Source organism: Eublepharis macularius, chromosome 9, assembly GCF_028583425.1.
Source record: "Eublepharis macularius isolate TG4126 chromosome 9, MPM_Emac_v1.0, whole genome shotgun sequence".
NCBI lineage: Eukaryota > Metazoa > Chordata > Lepidosauria > Squamata > Eublepharidae > Eublepharis > Eublepharis macularius.
Window position 1 is genome coordinate 9284720 of NC_072798.1, and position 16466 is coordinate 9301185.

Below are 16466 nucleotides of genomic sequence, written 5' to 3' on the forward strand. Positions count from 1 at the left end.
AAACAGGGTGCCAGCACCAGACTTGGAAACAGGGATAGAAATTGCAGAATAATCAGCCCAGCTGGCCTATAGTGCAGTATATTTTTAGGGCTCAACCACGCAGGTAGCTGGTCCACTGTGGCTGCTAGAAATCTGTGTGAAATTGCTGTGTGCTTTGGCTCTCTGCTTGTACACACAGGCTGCCACACACAGAGGATCTTTTACTATGTTAGCAGTTCATGAAAGAGAAGTATGATGTTTAGACACCATTCCATGAAATAATGACCAGATAAACCAAGAATGCATATATGAAATACTCCTCGGTTGACTGCTGATTAGAGATGGGCACAAATCGAATTACGACCCAAAAAACGCATGAACCAGGCCAGTTCGTGGTTCGCAAACCAGTGGTTCATGGAAGCTCGTTTCCACAAATTTCCACGAACTGGTCTACTGGTTCATTTGGGTCATAAAGCAGCAGTTTAAATGGCCATTTTTCCAGGGAAATGGCCATATAAACTTTTTCTGTGGCTTGCAACTGGCAGGTCCCTTTAAACTATCAGCTGGGAGGCGGCAGGGGGGGTCCCCCCCCTTGGGGTTTGGGCAATTTAAAGAGGCAGCAGAGGGGATCCCCCCTGTGGTTTGGGCAGTCCCTTTAAACTATCAGCTGGCAGGTGGTGAGGGGGGATCCCCCCCTGCTGCCTCCCAGCTGATAGTTTAAAGGGACCTGCCGCTTGCAAGGCAGGAAAGGGCCCTTTAAACTGTCGAATGCTTGTTTTCCTGCTGCTGCTAAGCGGCCAGAAAGGGGCATTTGAACTCCACGAACCACGAACTGGTTCATAAACTTGCCCCAGTTCGTGCCAGTTTGTGGTTCCAGGTTCGGGTATAACCCATGAACCACGAATCTCATGTTTCGGTTTTTTTGTGGTTCATGCCCATCTCTACTGCTGATCCTCTTCTTATGGGATTACCAGAAGGCAGGAAGAAGGCAGTTTGAATGCATGAAATTTCCACTATGACTTGGAATCCATATAGAATGTCAAATACAAAATGAAACAGGGAGTCCATATGAACCTGTCTTATACCTCGAGGCCATTGATAACTAGGTATTTTTTCAGGTGGGTGGACGTGTTGGTCTGCAGTAGAGCAGCAGCTGACAGGCACAGAATACAAACAGTACTTATCTTCAAGTCCAGTAGCACTTTAAAAGATCAACAAGATTTCCAGGGTGTAAGCTTTCCAGAGGCAAGCCTGACTCTTGTTGGAAATCTTGTTGGTCTAAAGTTTGAAGACCAAGATTTCCAACAAGGGTCAAGCTTGACTCTTGAAAGCTTATATTCTGGAAATCTTGTTGATCTTTTAAGGTGTTACTGCACTCAAACCTAGGTATTGTTTGTATGCTCTACCTGTCAGCAACTCTCCGGGGTCTCAGGCAGTGAGAGGATTGCCAGCTCCAAGCTGGGAAATTCCTGGAGATTTGGGGAGTGGAACCTGGGTAGGGCAGGATTTAGGGAGGGAAGTCCACCTTCCAAGGTAGCCATTTTCTCCAGGGGAGTTGATCTTTGTCACCTGGAGATCAGTTGTAATTCTGGGAGATCTCCAGGCACCACCTAGAGGATGGGAACCCTAGGCAGTAAAGGTCTTTGCAGCACCCACCTGTAATCTTTCTGCTGGATATGCCAGGGAGTGAAACAAGGATGTTTTGCATGCAAGACCATTGCTTTCCCACTGAGCTACAGCCCGTTGCTGAGATCACACTGCAAACCAGCCTTAACATGGCAGAGGGAGAAGACATGAGGAATCTCTTGCCTTGTTTCCTATGTCTTGTTTCTTGAGTTGCCCGGAAGCTACAAAAGAATGCTTCGTAGCCATATCTGTGGCCCTCAAGCCATTGTGAGATTATTCTGTTATGATCCGAAAGATCCAACGCACATTTTTAAATGCCTGAGAAGCTCCCTTATTCACAAGAATCTTCTTTACTTTCGCAGTTTACCTGTTCATTCAGAATTGCCAGGTCTGTCAAGGACTAATTCACATGGTGAGATATGGAGGTGGGTTTGCATTTGTCTTCAGAAATCCATACAATGTACCTCACAGTTCCATAAGAAGAGGACTGCTTCACACCCTACCTGCACATCCCCGACACTCAGCTCCCTGTTGACATCGTACCGGACAATAAAATCTCCCAGAATGCCGTTCCGTGCAATCTTGGCTTGCTGGACAACGCTAGGACTGAAGGTCACTTTGGCTAAAGTTTTTGTTTGGCCAATCACCGTCGAAGGGGGCAGGGACGCATCATCTGTGGAGGAAAGATGCCATCGTTAGGCCGTGCCTCGTGCGTTCAGTATGTCTGAGGGAGCCTCAACATAGACCCAAGTGGTGCAAAATAAAATGGAAGGCAGTATAGAACATGAGTTTGATGTGCTGGGACCAGCATATCTAAGGAACTGTCTCTCCCCGTTTGTGCCTCAGAGAGCGTTTCGTTCAACTGGAAAACATCTGCTGGTGGTCCTAGCAGATAGAGGTTCGGCTGGCCTCTACCAGGGCCAGGGCCTTTTTGGTCCTGTCTCCAACCTGGTGGAACCCTCTGTCTGAGGACACTCAGGCCCTCCAGGATCTTGTATCATTTAGGTGGGCCTGTAAGACCGAGATGTTCCGCCAGGCATATGGTGGAGATTAATTTTAGTCTGTCATTGCCGAGCCTTCCACCGGTCTCCCTCTATGAGGGGTTATGGAGAGTCCACTGCTGGCTGCCCCGAAAAGGGGTACAGTATTCTATCTGTCCGCTACTACCTCCCCTTTTTGCATGCTGACGGGCAGGAGTGCAGGACTGCCCCGTCTTGGAACGGTTTTATTGATTGCTGTTTTTATGCTGCGATTATTGTTTTTATGGTGTATTTTAATCAATGTTGTACCTCACCCTGCGCCCACTTGTGGGGAGGGCGGGTTAAAAATATAATAAACAAACAAACAGAAATTCCTTTTTGAACCCTAGTAGAACATAGTGCAGGTGTCCCCAACCTTTTAAAGCCTGCAGGCACCTGTGGAATTCTAACACAGGATGGTAAGTGCAACCACCAAACAGCTTCTGCAGGAGGCAGAGCCAATGACACAATGGCTACCGTAGGAGGCATAGTCAAACACAAAATATCAGGGAGCGAGGCTAAGCACAGCTCTAATATTCACTCTTCAATATTTCAGGCAAAAACTCTATAGTAGTAATATAATAATAACATTTGATTTATATACTGCCCTTCAGGATGACTTAACACCCACTCAGAGCGGTTTACAAAGCATGTTATTATTATCTCCACAACAAAACACCCTGTGAGGTGGATGGGGCTGAGAGAGCTCCTAGAAGCTGTGACTGGCCCGAGGTTACCCAGCTGGCTTCAAGCGGAGGAGTGGGGAATCAAACCTGGCTCTCCAGATTAGAGTCCTGCTGCTCTTAACCACTACACCAAACTGGCTCTGCTTAACAGGATGCCTTTTTAAATAAACATACAGTTTAAAAGTATTTTCTTGCTTACACACAGCATATCTTCAGACACAGTGAAGATCCTTGTGCTATAATGGTCACTGATGCCGAAGCAATTTCCTTTAAAAATCTGCACAGCCAATCAGATCTCCAATGGTCAATCAGAAGCCCTGCTGGGCAAAAAAACCAACTGGACCTGCCCACTTTCTAGAAACACCGAGTGGCACCAGGAAAAATGCAGGCAGGCACCACGGTGGCCAGGGGTACCATGTTGGAGACCCCTAGCATAGTAGCTGAGCTAGGACTTTTCCACTTTAAATCTGGGTTCTGACATGACTAGATGACTTTGAGCAAGATTCTTAATCTTAGTCCCCTGGTCCTCCTTAACATGGTAATAATAATATTGAACTATTTATAAGCAGGGCTCATTTGAGGGGGAACACGCAGGAACGTAGTTCCAGCAGTTCCCCAAAGAGGTCACATGTCAGGTGGCCCTGCCCACCTGACTCTCAGACATTTTGGGCCCATTTCAGCCTGGATTGGGGCCTAAATGGCCGGATAGGCCTCTGACAGGTGGTGGATCACTCTCCCACTCAGCAGTGGCCCAATCCTGACCATTTTGGGCCCCTTTTCAGCCATTTTCAGCCCCCTTTTGCCATGTTGGGCCCAATTTTGGCCCTGAATGGCCAGGACTGGGTCCAAAACAGCCAGGATAGGTGATGTCTGGGGGTGTGGCATATGCAAATCAGTTATGCTAACAACACACTTCCAGTGATGTCAAGGGGCATGGCATATGCTAATGAGTTATGCTAATTAGTTCCTCCAGCTCTTTTTCTACGAAATGACCCCTGCTTATAAGGTTATTGTCAAAAATGTTAATTAGGTGGCAAAAGGGTGGCCACTGATCAGGTTTAAGCCAATCGCCCCCTGCAGCTCCGCCAGCTCAGCTTACTTCTGCCTGCTAGTGGCTATCCAGGAGAGCCACCCACCGGAAACCTTCCCAGCAAGTTAAACGGCCGATCTTTCCCTGATTATGGGCAAGCCAACGATGATAATAACTCCTTCAAAACCTGGGTCTGAATTGGAAACAAACAGCTGTATGCTGAGTCAAGAGGAAAAGGATGTTTCACTGCGGGAGGCTAGGGGAATTCTGCATTTTTATGTCTTTTGGAAAGCAGCTGAGCCCTGAGGTCATAATCAAGGGCAAGTCTTCCTGACTTCAGTTTCCTGTTCGCCACGTTGTAGGTAGCAACCAAACCTCCAGCACCTGCCTGGCTCAGAAAAGGCTTTTCCAAAATTCCCTTTCCTGCTTGGGGAAAACAAACAGCTGGTTTGCACGTATACAAGACCCGCTTCCGAATTTGTTATGCAGGATAGAATTTGAGTTGTTCCCCACGTCCTTCCATTGCAAAATTTGGCACACCCTCTTCCAAAAATGACCAGCCCTGGTGCCACTGCCCTGAATATTCTGTCCGCTCGGGGAAGTGTGGAATATTGAACAGCTGGACTGTTATTCTAGATGAAATAAAGGAACCTCTCCTGAAAGAGGAGATCTATTTATTTACTTACTTCATTTGTACCCTGCCTTTCCCCCAAATGGGGACCCGAAACTGCTTACATCATTTCCCTCACCCCTCCAGTTTACCTTCACAACAACCTTATGAGGATGGCTATGCTGAGAGTGTATGGTGGCCCAAGGTCACTCAGCAAGCTTCCATGGCGGATTTGAACGGGGGTCTCACAGATCTTAGACTGACATGCTAACCACTACACCATACTCTCTCTCAGAGGCCATGCATGAACCAGACCATTAAAATTAATATGATTGATACTGGGTGTTACCTTGGCAGACATGCCTACAATCTCACTGGGTAACGTTAATGTACGAGAAGAGATTTGTATGGGGGAAATTGGTGGGTAACTAGAGACTTAACCTGTTCCCCCACCAACACACATGATCACTCTTCCCAGGCTTTGGAGAACAGCACGGTTTCTGAAGAAGGGAGCGTTAACTCTTGAAAGCCTGTAAATCTTCAAGAGTCCAGTAGCACCTATAAGACTAACGAGGAGTGATTCCACACACGTTGGATAATGCACTTCCAATCCTCTTTATAGATCATTTGGAATGGATTTTTTTGTGTGCGGAACAAAAAATCCACCTCAAACAATTGATAAAGTGCATTGAAAGTGCATTATCCAACGTGTGTGGAATCAGCGAACATTCGTGGTAGAGTGTGAGCTTTCGTGAACCACAGCTCACTTCTTCAGATCACAGCTACCCATCTTGACCTGAAAATCTTGTTGATCTCTACAGTGCCACTGGACTCAAATCCTGCAGCACTGGAGAAGAGGATCTTGACTGGCAGGCTGGACGATACGGGAGGAGGCACTCCTTCAGCCTATTTAGTACCTTCAAGGAAAGAACCAGCACTCTGAAATGTTGTAGCTCCCAACGTGTTGCTAAGCTTCCAGAAATTATATCTTGGGACAGTCCTTCAGGCAACATGTTACTTGTTGTGACAGCCCTTCACTACTTTTGCAAGGGCTGGGATCTTGAAATCTCAACTCTGGCCCATATTCCAGTTCCACCTCGGGTCATCTAAGCAGACAGGGGTGGTAACAGAGGGTGTTTTCTCCGGCAAAGTTACAGCATCCCATCCTGTACCGCACAGTTGCCAATACAGAAAGGGACAATAGCAAACGTGAGCCTAGGAGGAGTGGTGGAATGCCTGCATAATGCCTGCTGGCTACTGCTTTTGGCAATCAAATGCATTTCCATTGCTGTAGCGCAACAGGACTTCCTCTGTGATTTGGCATCGAGGGAAGGACGGAAAAATAATTGACTTAAAATATCCAAGTTCTCAAAAGGGGATCAGGAGTTAGGGAAGAATGGTTCTCAGATGCTTGAACATTTTATATATATTTGTAGCCAGCTGCCAAACAACGTAAGAGTAGCATGCATCCTGCCTCTCCATTTAACCCTTGCAACACTCCTTCAAAGTAGGAAAGGCAGACGGCAGACAGAAATGAAGCTGCTTTATTCTGAGTCATATCACTGGTCGTTCTAGGTTGGAATTGTCAACTTTGGCTCTATCCTAACACTTTCCCCCTGAGATCCCTTACACGGAGATGCCAAGAACTTTCTGCATGAAAAACATGATTCTCAAGGCAGAGTAGCAGGGCCAAAATATTCGGGGACAAAAAACAGGTGAAATACACGGAAATCCATGGCAGGATCTTCCCAGGGCTTTTAAAAGGCTAATCATATTATCCTACCTGGAACAAAGTTTTATTCCACCTTTCTACCCCCCTGGCTCAAGTAGAGATCCCAGATCCCCCAGTGCGGGCAGGGGTTCCCCCACTCCCACCCTCCGCCCCCCCCAACACTACTCACTTAGCCAGCAGTGGAGAAAGGTGGGGGAACAGGTCTTCTGGGCACACTCCTGGGGTGGTGTGATGGAGTGACGTCATCACACCGCTCTGAGAATGCTCCCACTGTGAAGTGCATGCACAATCCAGAACCTGTGTGATGACATCACTTCCCAGAAGTGACATCATCACACTGCCCCTAGAGTGCTCCCCTCCATTGTGCTTGAGAGGAGCGACAAAAAGGTGAGTGCTGGGTCTCCCCTCCCACCGGGAGGGTAAGGGGACATGGCAACCCTAGGGTCAGGTGAAGGGCCACAAGGGCAGCTGCTCTGGGACCCATGCTGCTCGGACACTGACCACCCATGGCCCTGCCCCTGGAGAGGGAAAGAGAAAGAGCTGCCGCTTGCTCCCATCTTGTCTGGGCTTTGGGCAGCTGGCTTCTGGCAGCAGAAGTGGCTCCTGGGCATCTCACACAGGGTGAAGGCCACTCCTGAATGGCCCTGGTGTGGATGGCAGTGGGAGATGGCAGTGATTCTGGGGCCCCATCCTGGATTTCAGCCCACCGCCCCAGAATCACTCAGACTAGCCCTGCACAGACGTCTAAGTTACGTCACAACAGTTTCCATTTAAAGACGGCAGTTTGTTTTTAGGGGAGGAAACCTCATTGTAAAATATCCCTCAGGATGGGGTTGACAATCTCCAAGTGGGACCTGGAGTTCTCCCAGAGTAACAGCCAATCTCCAGACTACAGAGATCAGTTCCCCTGGAGAAAATGGCATCTTTGGAGGGTTGGCTCTATGGCATTATATCCCTGTTGCGCTCCCTTCACTCTCTGAACATTGTCTTCCCCAGTCCCCCCCCCATTTATTTATTTGTTATTTATAGTCTGCCTTTCTCACTGAAATTCAAGGTAGATAACATAGTGTAGGTCAATATGATCAACAGCTGGGACATTCAATAAATAATACAATCAGGTAATGATTGCAGAAATTTGAAAACGAGCCAGAGATCCAGTACTGAAAACAACGGTGAGCCAAAATATAAGCAGATTGACATGACACAGAATTAGCAGCACACTACAGCAACAGATAGTACACAGCAGTATAGTCTACAATCCCTATCTCTTTCTAATGCATCTCTCTGAACCACTTCCTTATAGCACAGTCCTAGTAACTGTGTAAAAAAGCCCTCTTGAATAATTTAGTTTTGCATGGTTTGCGGACAGACAGGCGAGTAGGAGCTTTCCTGACCTCCTCAGGCAGGCTATTCCATAAGGTGGGGTCTACCACAGGCAATGTGCATGTACGGACAGCTGTTGGTTTTGCCCATATGCAAGTTGGTACCTGCAGAAGGCCTTGTTCAGATGAACAAAGCTGTCATGGCAGAACATAGGGAGAGAGGCAGTCCCGTAGATATGAAGGATCAAGGCCCATGAAGGGCTTTGTATGTGATCTACAAGAATTTCCCACTCCGGAGTTGGCAACCCTACCTCTGTAGCTGCCATGATTGCGTACATAATGAGTAACTAACAAAATAGGCAAATTCCAGTACAGTTGCGCTGAACGAGAGTGGGAAACCCCACCCAGGAAAAACAAACCAAATTTCTAATCAACAACATTTATAAAGTGACAGTGCTCATATACAGAGAAATTACTTCATACGAATGCAAACAGCTTAATTACAATAAGTATAAACAAGATTTGGTTCATACAAAAGACATAACGAATGCAACACTCCCCCCCCCCAGTATTTTCAATTGGAATCAGGGTGGTTGCTCTGGGACCACAAGCCAGGTAAGTGTCCACAGAATTCTCAAGTTGCTCTACAATAATTGTCTTTTTCTTTCCTTATTTCAGTTGTCCCAATGAAGAATTTGGAGATCCAAGTATACAAAGCCCAAGCTTTGCGTACATGGCAAAAATGCTTAAGGGAGAGTAAGGCCCATTTCTTGACTTATGGGACAAAATCCTACCCAGACATAACAATGCTGCTTATCCTCACATGCAAACTGTGAGCCAAGCTACAAGTGACGCCTGACACAGGTTGGACACTTGTCAGCTTCCCTCAAGTTTTGATGGGAAATGTAGGCATCCTGGTCTTGCAGTTGTAATGGAGAGTCAAGCTGTAAAACCAGGATGCCTACATTTCCCATCAAAACTTGAGGGAAGCTGACAAGTGTCCAACCTGTGTCAGGCGTCACTTGTAGCTTGGCTCTGAGAGAATCTAGCCTCACCATTCCCCCCACCTCCAGTAAGAACAGACGGATGTAGTCCTAATGGCTGAAGGTGGGAGACAATGTGAGACCCCCTTGCCATGGCAGCCTGAAACAATTTCCTTGACTTTGAAGAAGGTGGCCTTGACGGAAAAGGCAAGGTGTCTAGGAAATGGGCACTGCTAGAGAAAAGTACGAAAAAGGAAAGGTAAAGGCTGGAGGAATTCCATGGCTCCTCATGAGAAGAAAGGGAGCCAAGAGTCTCATAGAAGGAACTGGGTGACAATAGCTTCCCTCCCAATTTTGGCTGAAGCCCAAGGGGCTCAAGTCTCACACTGACAGCATTTCTTACAACTTCCTGTAAAGTTTAGGACAAAATTCAGAGACTCTCGCTAGCTCTTGGGCTCATAGTATCCATGCACAAGATTGATAAACATACTGCACGGGAGCTGAAAGTTTTACTCCTAAGGTGATGGTGAGAATTGTAGAGCCTGCTGTACTTCTCGTTACTTCTTGCACAGACTACTGACTTCTTGCTGTGAGAGTGCCTTGAGGGAAGAGACACCCCTAAAGAGTCCTCACCGCTTCAAGGTGCAACATTACCTGCTGAGTTCTACTCACCTTCGCCATTCCCACCACCTCTGCTCCTGCTGCTTTGAAGCGGTGGAACTTCCAGAGAGATAATTCCCGAGTTTTCAAGGATGTTCACCTCCACACGCAACCGTCCGACCAACTGTTGGGGCCGGATGCTGAGGGTATACTGGTACTTCCCCAGCCGTCTTTGCAAGAGTTCTTCATAATGCAACAGGAAAACAGCCTGCCCTTTCCTAGGAATGGTTCCAGATGCCTTGAACATCTCAACTCCATTGTCCCTGCCAAGTGAATTCAAAGGGAGGTCAAACTCTAGCTTTTCTACTGGCCCCGTTTTTTTCAGGATATATTTTATCCTCATGCCACATAAGCAGTGCGAGTCAAACTAGGGTTAATTTATTTACAGTGACATGGATTACAATTTTATCCCATCCTTTCTAGAAGGCACATAAAGTTTGGCGCAGTGGTTAAGAGCAGCAGGACTCTAATCTGGAGAACCTGGTTAGATTCCCCACTCCTCCGCCTGAAGCCAGCTGGGTGACCTTGGAACAGTCACAGCTCTCTCAGAGCTCTCTCAGCCCTGCCCACCTCACAGGGTGATTGTTGTTGTGGGGATAATAATAACATAGCTTGTAAACCACTCTGAGTGGGCGTTAAATTATCCGGAAGGGTGGTATATAAATTGAATGTTATTATTATACGTCCCCTTCTCCTCTATTTTTAACCTTACAACAACCCTGGGAAGTAGATAGGTTGAGAGACAGTGGCTGGCTGAAGATCACCCAATGAGTGGGGACTGGAAAACAGGTCTTCTTGGTCCTAGTACAGCACTTTAATCTCTACACAACCAAAGAGCTACAAATATCCCAGCAGGGGAAGGGGATGGGAGGGAGGGGAAGAGGCATCAAGCAAGATGGTCAACAGTTCTATCTCAGAAGAACTTGACTACACCAGGATGCATCTAGACTACAAATTTAAAACAGTTGCAAACTTCTTTAATTGCCATGGCCTCCCATTAAGAACACACGTGAAGCTGCCTAATACTAAATCAGACAATCGTCCGTCAAAGTCAGTATTGTCTACTCAGACTGGCAGCAGCCCTCCAAGGTCTCAGGTGGAGGACATTCACATCATCTACTGCCTGGCCCTTTTCAACTGGAGATGCCGCGGATTGAACCTGGGACCTTCTGGTCTATCACTGAGCCCCAACCACACCCGTAACTCTGAGCAATGTATTCTTATAAAGGTCTCTCAGAAAGAATTCTCAGCAAGTCTAAGGAGAAGGTCCAGATTTTGGGTGGAAGGAGCATCCATGCACCTCTGAGGAACTCATAGTGACATACACTGCTCTTCCCTCCTCCATTTTCTCCTCACAGCAATACTGTCAAGGAGAGGAGGCTGAGACAGATTGGCTCAAGGTCACCCAATGAGCTTCATGGTCAAGTGGGGATTTGAACTCAGGTCTTCCTAACTCGACTGTAACCACAATACCCCCACCTGCCAAACTTCTTACTGGAAAAAACAATCTTTGGAACCAGTTTCTGCTCAGGGCTTCCTTGTCCCCTCTTTCAGGAGCTACTCAACAGCCCATGCGGCACCATCGATATCACCACAAGTTCCTCAAAGTTCACAGTGGATGTGAAAATTGTCTATGGGAACCTCAGTCAAGGAGGTTAGAGAACGTACTACACAGATACAAGGAAAAATACAGCAGAAACATGGTGTAATGGATATTTAAAGTGAAAACACTCGGTTTACTTATATCGACACTTGAATATCTGTTACATCAATATACATGGCGTTTTTGCTGTATTCTTCAGCATTTACAGGGCGGTCCAGCTGTATTGTGTGGCGTGTGCAAGGGAAGGCATATGCACCATATGTACCATTTCCCAAGATGGATTTATATGCATCACTCTACTGAAGTTATCTAGAACATCACACCCCCCTGCAAAACTTTAGAGGAATGCAAGACAGATCATCTGACCCGCCAGTAAGACTGTTCAGGAAGGTGCTATATCTACCCGTCATCTCTGGGCCTTGAATATCTGTGGTGTCTTGCTGCATCACCAAGCTTCTTGTCTCTTCCAATAACTTCACCGTGGTAAGCCTTGTCCCCAATGACCCTGGAGGCATGAAAGAGATGGGAAGGAAGGAAAAGAATGAGATGTATTGGATGCCTGGGGTACATGACACAAGAGACCCAAGATAGCCTCTGGTGATTAACTCTCTTTCCACCAGCTGATTTGGGGACCTACCAAGCTGCTTTCCCACCTATCTACCACACAGTTATACACAGAGTGTACAATGTGTCAACATTATTTTTACTGTACTGAGTAGAACTGGGCCAGATCTTCACATTCATCGCTACTCTACAAAAGCAGATATAGTATTTTCACAACCAACAGAATTTCTTTGGTTCCTAACTTGCTCCATTGCCCATAGAACTCAGAGCTGGAGTTGCTCTTCCTCATTCTGCATTACTGGACTTCATTCCGAATCAGAAATCTGAGCATTAAAAAGTAGCAAAAATTCTCCAAAAGATTCTTTCAATTCATAGAATCCTTCAGCGGGACGAGGCCTTGGAAGCTATGGATCCTGTGCTCAGCGGAGGAAATCGAAATCGAACAGCCATGACGGATGGCTGTTCGGCCTCCAGCGAGGAAGAACCTCTCCCCGGACTAACAGGCCTGGTTACATTTTCAGAATACTTTCAATGTTAGATGAGTAACGCATGAAGCTGCCTTATCTCAAATCAGACCATTGGTCCATGAAGCTCAGTATTGTCTACTCTGACTGTGTCTCAGAGCTAAGCTTCAAGAGACGAATTACACGAGGATGCGCACGTGAAGGGAGTTGCAATGTTAGTGGAGAAGCTGAGTTTTAAAAGAGATCGGAAGGCTTTGTCAATTTCCCTTCTCTACAGAGCCAGCAAAGATCCCTCCTCAGAGGGTTTATTTCCTCTTCGCCTTCCTCTTTAGCCATCTGAGGCAAAAATGGATAGCAGAGCGGATCTAACTATGTTTTACCAGTGGAAAGGGGGAGGGAAATTTTGTGCCCCAGTGCTTTGCCCTAGAGATGCCAACCTCCTGGTGGGGGTGGGGGATCCCCAGCCCCCACCTTTCTCATCCTGGCCAGTGGGGGAGAGCAGAAGGGAGAGGCAAACCAGGAGACCCAGACAGCATGGCAAAATAGCGCATGGATGTGCTCCAAAGGCCCCAATAACATCACATCTGGTGTAAAACCGGAAGCTACAGGTCTCAGCAGGGCCAAACAGGCCCCAAACCTAGTGATCTGGCCCCAAAGAGAGCCCGTAGCTTCTGGTTTTGCGCTGGAAGCAGCATCACCAGAAAGCCTCCGGAGCACTTGTGCGTGAACCCGCCTGCCACCCCTTATCCCCTGCTTTCAAGATAAGAGCAGGCTGGCAACCCTACTTTGCTCCTCACAGTGCTTCCAGGGATCTACCCCCACCCCCCCAGAAGCGTGATTTTGGCGGGAAACGGCTATGGGAGAGGAGAGGTTGGGAAAATTTGCTTCTCCTCACACTGCTCTATTTGCCACTCCTGAACTGCCTCCTCCCAAAAGTTGCCAGCTGCAGTTTGTTTCCTGTATTCCATCGGAGCGAATTGATGACAGGGACTGGCTCCTTTCACATAAACAGAGGGAAGGGGAAAAAATATTTCACCTGGTTCCACACCTGCCCTAAGACTGTGGGGTGGTTGTGTTCCCTTTTTGATTAGCCTGTGGGGTGGTTGTGTTCCCTTTTTGATTAGCCTGTGGGGTGGTTGTGTTCCCTTTTTGATTAGCCTGTGGGGTGGTTGTGTTCCCTTTTTGATTAGCCTGTGGGGTGGTTGTGTTCCCTTTTTGATTAGCCTGTGGGGTGGTTGTGTTCCCTTTTTGATTAGCCTGTGGGGTGGTTGTGTTCCCTTTTTGATTAGCCTGTGGGGTGGTTGTGTTCCCTTTTTGATTAGCCTGTGGGGTGGTTGTGTTCCCTTTTTGATTAGCCTGTGGGGTGGTTGTGTTCCCTTTTTGATTAGCCTGTGTGGTGGTTGTGTTCCCTTTTTGATTAGCCTGTGGGGTGGTTGTGTTCCTTTTTTGATTAGCTTGCAGCTTCTGCAAGTCACTTGGCAGAAGCCCCTACTTGGACTGTTTGTTGCTTTGGAGCAACCCTGGACATGTTTCAAGGAGCTCTCTGCTCTGGGGGGGGGAAGGGGGGAGACACCAAATCAGGTAGACGCTAAAGGAATCAGAATCGCCGGCTCATATACCTTTGTACAGTGCACCACACCTTCTCACCTACATGGTAAAATTAGTGATGAAGGCCGTGACGGGTATCTGCATCTCAAAGATACCTTCCCTGTCCTCCGATCCGCTGTTCACCAAGGTGCAGGAGATGGTGGTGAAAGCATAGCGGGAAATGATCGTGGCTCTCACTGAGAATTCAGACATCCTCGGCCTGGTTTCCTGTTGGAATAGAGCAGTGATCGGTAAACGACAGGGTCAGTTCACGCCCCAAAGATCAATCCACGTTGTTCCTGTGACTCTTTGGCTGTTCTTACCATCTGCTGTATTATATATTGAGATGACCAGCTCTTTATTAAAGTAAACATCTTTATTGGAAGCTGGAAGCAGACAGACAGAAGATAGGCTCAACAGTAACTAATTTATACTTAGATAAACCACTCCAACTTTTAACAATAACCAATAAAAGGTGAGCAGCTAGAATTCTTCATTTGCATGAACTATATACAAAGTAACTGCTTGCAACACAGTGATTGGACTATAAAGCAACAGTCGCCGTTACCAGCACAAAAGACCAATAGTCTTGTAGGCCTCAGAAGCCTTTGGTCCTAACTCAAGCAATGCATAACATGCTGAACAAACACTTGCATGGAAAGCTTGTAGACAAATGGAGTGTTAGACCCTCTCTGGGGTGGGGCAGTTTGTCGAGGGTGGGTTTGGGCTGGGAATGTGGAAATCGTGAAAAACAGGGCAGGCCGCCTACAGCAGCAGGTTAGATGGTTGAAGCACAAATCTTCAAAATCCAAATGAGAATTCTATGCACCGAGATGTATTTTTAAGCACCACTTACTTCATTTTACGGAGTTTCCCACGATTTCTAGTAAAGCATGATATCACCTCCAGGTTTTCCCTGAAAGTCAGATAATGTTCCATTTTTTATTTTCCTCCCACTGGCTGTTGCAGCGCCGGTAGGCAATGGGAGCTGGTGGCGGGACATCTCCAGCCTCCAGTAGGCAGATGGCAAGCCTATCTCTTTAATATGAATAGGGCAACACACATATTTTCGAGGTTCAGTACATGTGATTTCTGCAGGCACATACTCAGGTTTAGATTTTGGGGGGGGGGGGGTTGCCATCAAGTCACAACTGACTTATGGTGGCTCCATAGAGTTTTGAAGCCAAGAGACATTCTGAAGTGATTTGCCATTGCCTGGCTCTGTGGAGCAACCCTGGTCTTCCTTGGTGGTGTCCCATCAAAGAACTAAGCAAAGAACATAAGAACATAAGCAAAGCCATGTTGGATCAGGCCAGTGGCCCATCCAGTCCAACATTCTGTCACACACAGTGGCTAGAAATCCAGTGCCATCTAAAGGACTGTCAGTGAGGCCAGGACACCAGAAGCCCTAACCCGGGCTGACCCTCTTTAGCTTCCGAGATCTAACGAGATTGAGCCAGCCTGGGCTATCCAAGTCAGAGCACGCTCATTTCACCAATGCTGAAAAATAAGCGCATTGCCCTAGCCGTGCAAAATGGTGACTAGGTGCATCAGAAATCTCGCAGGTAACATAATCTCATCTTATGGAGACTTTGAGTGCCAAAATGGAAATGACGAACTATATTGCTGTTTAATTCTTGCCACAGGAGGTTGTGTGTGTGTTATGTGTTGTCAAGTCGCCTCCGACCTATAGCGACCCTATGAATGAAAGACCTTCAAAACATCCGATCATTAACAGACTTGCTCAGATCCTGCAAACTGGAGGACATGGCCTCTTTTATTAAGTCCAGCCATCTCATTTTAGGTCTTCCTCTTTTCCTATTGCCTTCCACTTTTCCAAGCATTATTGACTTTCCCAGAGAATCTTGTCTTCTCATGATGTGACCAAAGCACGCTAGCCTCAGTTTTGTCATTTTAGCGTCTAGGGATAATTCAGGCTTGATTTCATCTAGTATCCACTTATTTGTCTTTTTGGCGGTCCATAGTATCCGCAGAACTCTCCTCCAGGACCGCATTTCAAATTATTTCATATGAGGTTAACACATAAAATTTCTTGGTGTTAGTATATTTCAGTTAGCTTATATAAGCTTAAAGGAAACAGTTTCTTCCAATGTGCTTTTATATGGCACAAAAGTAAACCTGAATCTGCAAATCTTTGCATTTACATTTTTCACGTCAGGAAAAATTGAATTGGGGGATTTCATTCGATTTGTTCAGCCCCTTGGTCACTGCTAAAAAGCACTCATTTATAGACACACAGTACCAAAGAGCAAAATGGCAAGATCTGTACAGTCACGGATCATTGCAACGATCGATGACTTTTGCAGAAAACTGCCTTTTTATATTTACTAAATGTTTTTGAATGCTGTGTTTCCGGAGACCTGCTTCAGGCAGCTAGCAATAAAAAACCAGAAGAAATGGAAACTCAAAACAGCCATCTATGAAAGCAAAAGGATGAAATTCACATCCCCATCAGACACGCTCTGCTACAAGTGGCTTACAACAAGGCTCTCCTCTCTTCCATTTTATCCTTACAACCACCACCCTGTTTAGGGTAGCCAGGTTCCTATACCCTCCTGATGGGAGTAGGGGGGACCTGGC

The 16466-nt window shown here is 46.8% G+C and overlaps 1 protein-coding gene across 1 annotated transcript in view; it reads right to left on the reverse strand.

The window, feature by feature from the left end:
* ITIH5 (inter-alpha-trypsin inhibitor heavy chain 5) overlaps positions 1–16466 on the reverse strand; it is a 63940-nt gene that overhangs the window by 26079 nt on the left and 21395 nt on the right. Inside the window, exons 3-6 of the mRNA XM_054988762.1 lie at positions 13930–14093; positions 11654–11755; positions 9660–9910; positions 2109–2278 (exon numbers count right to left, since the gene is read on the reverse strand). Of these exons, the coding sequence (XP_054844737.1) occupies positions 2109–2278; positions 9660–9910; positions 11654–11755; positions 13930–14093 (687 nt within the window). The remainder of the gene's footprint in view (positions 1–2108; positions 2279–9659; positions 9911–11653; positions 11756–13929; positions 14094–16466) is intronic.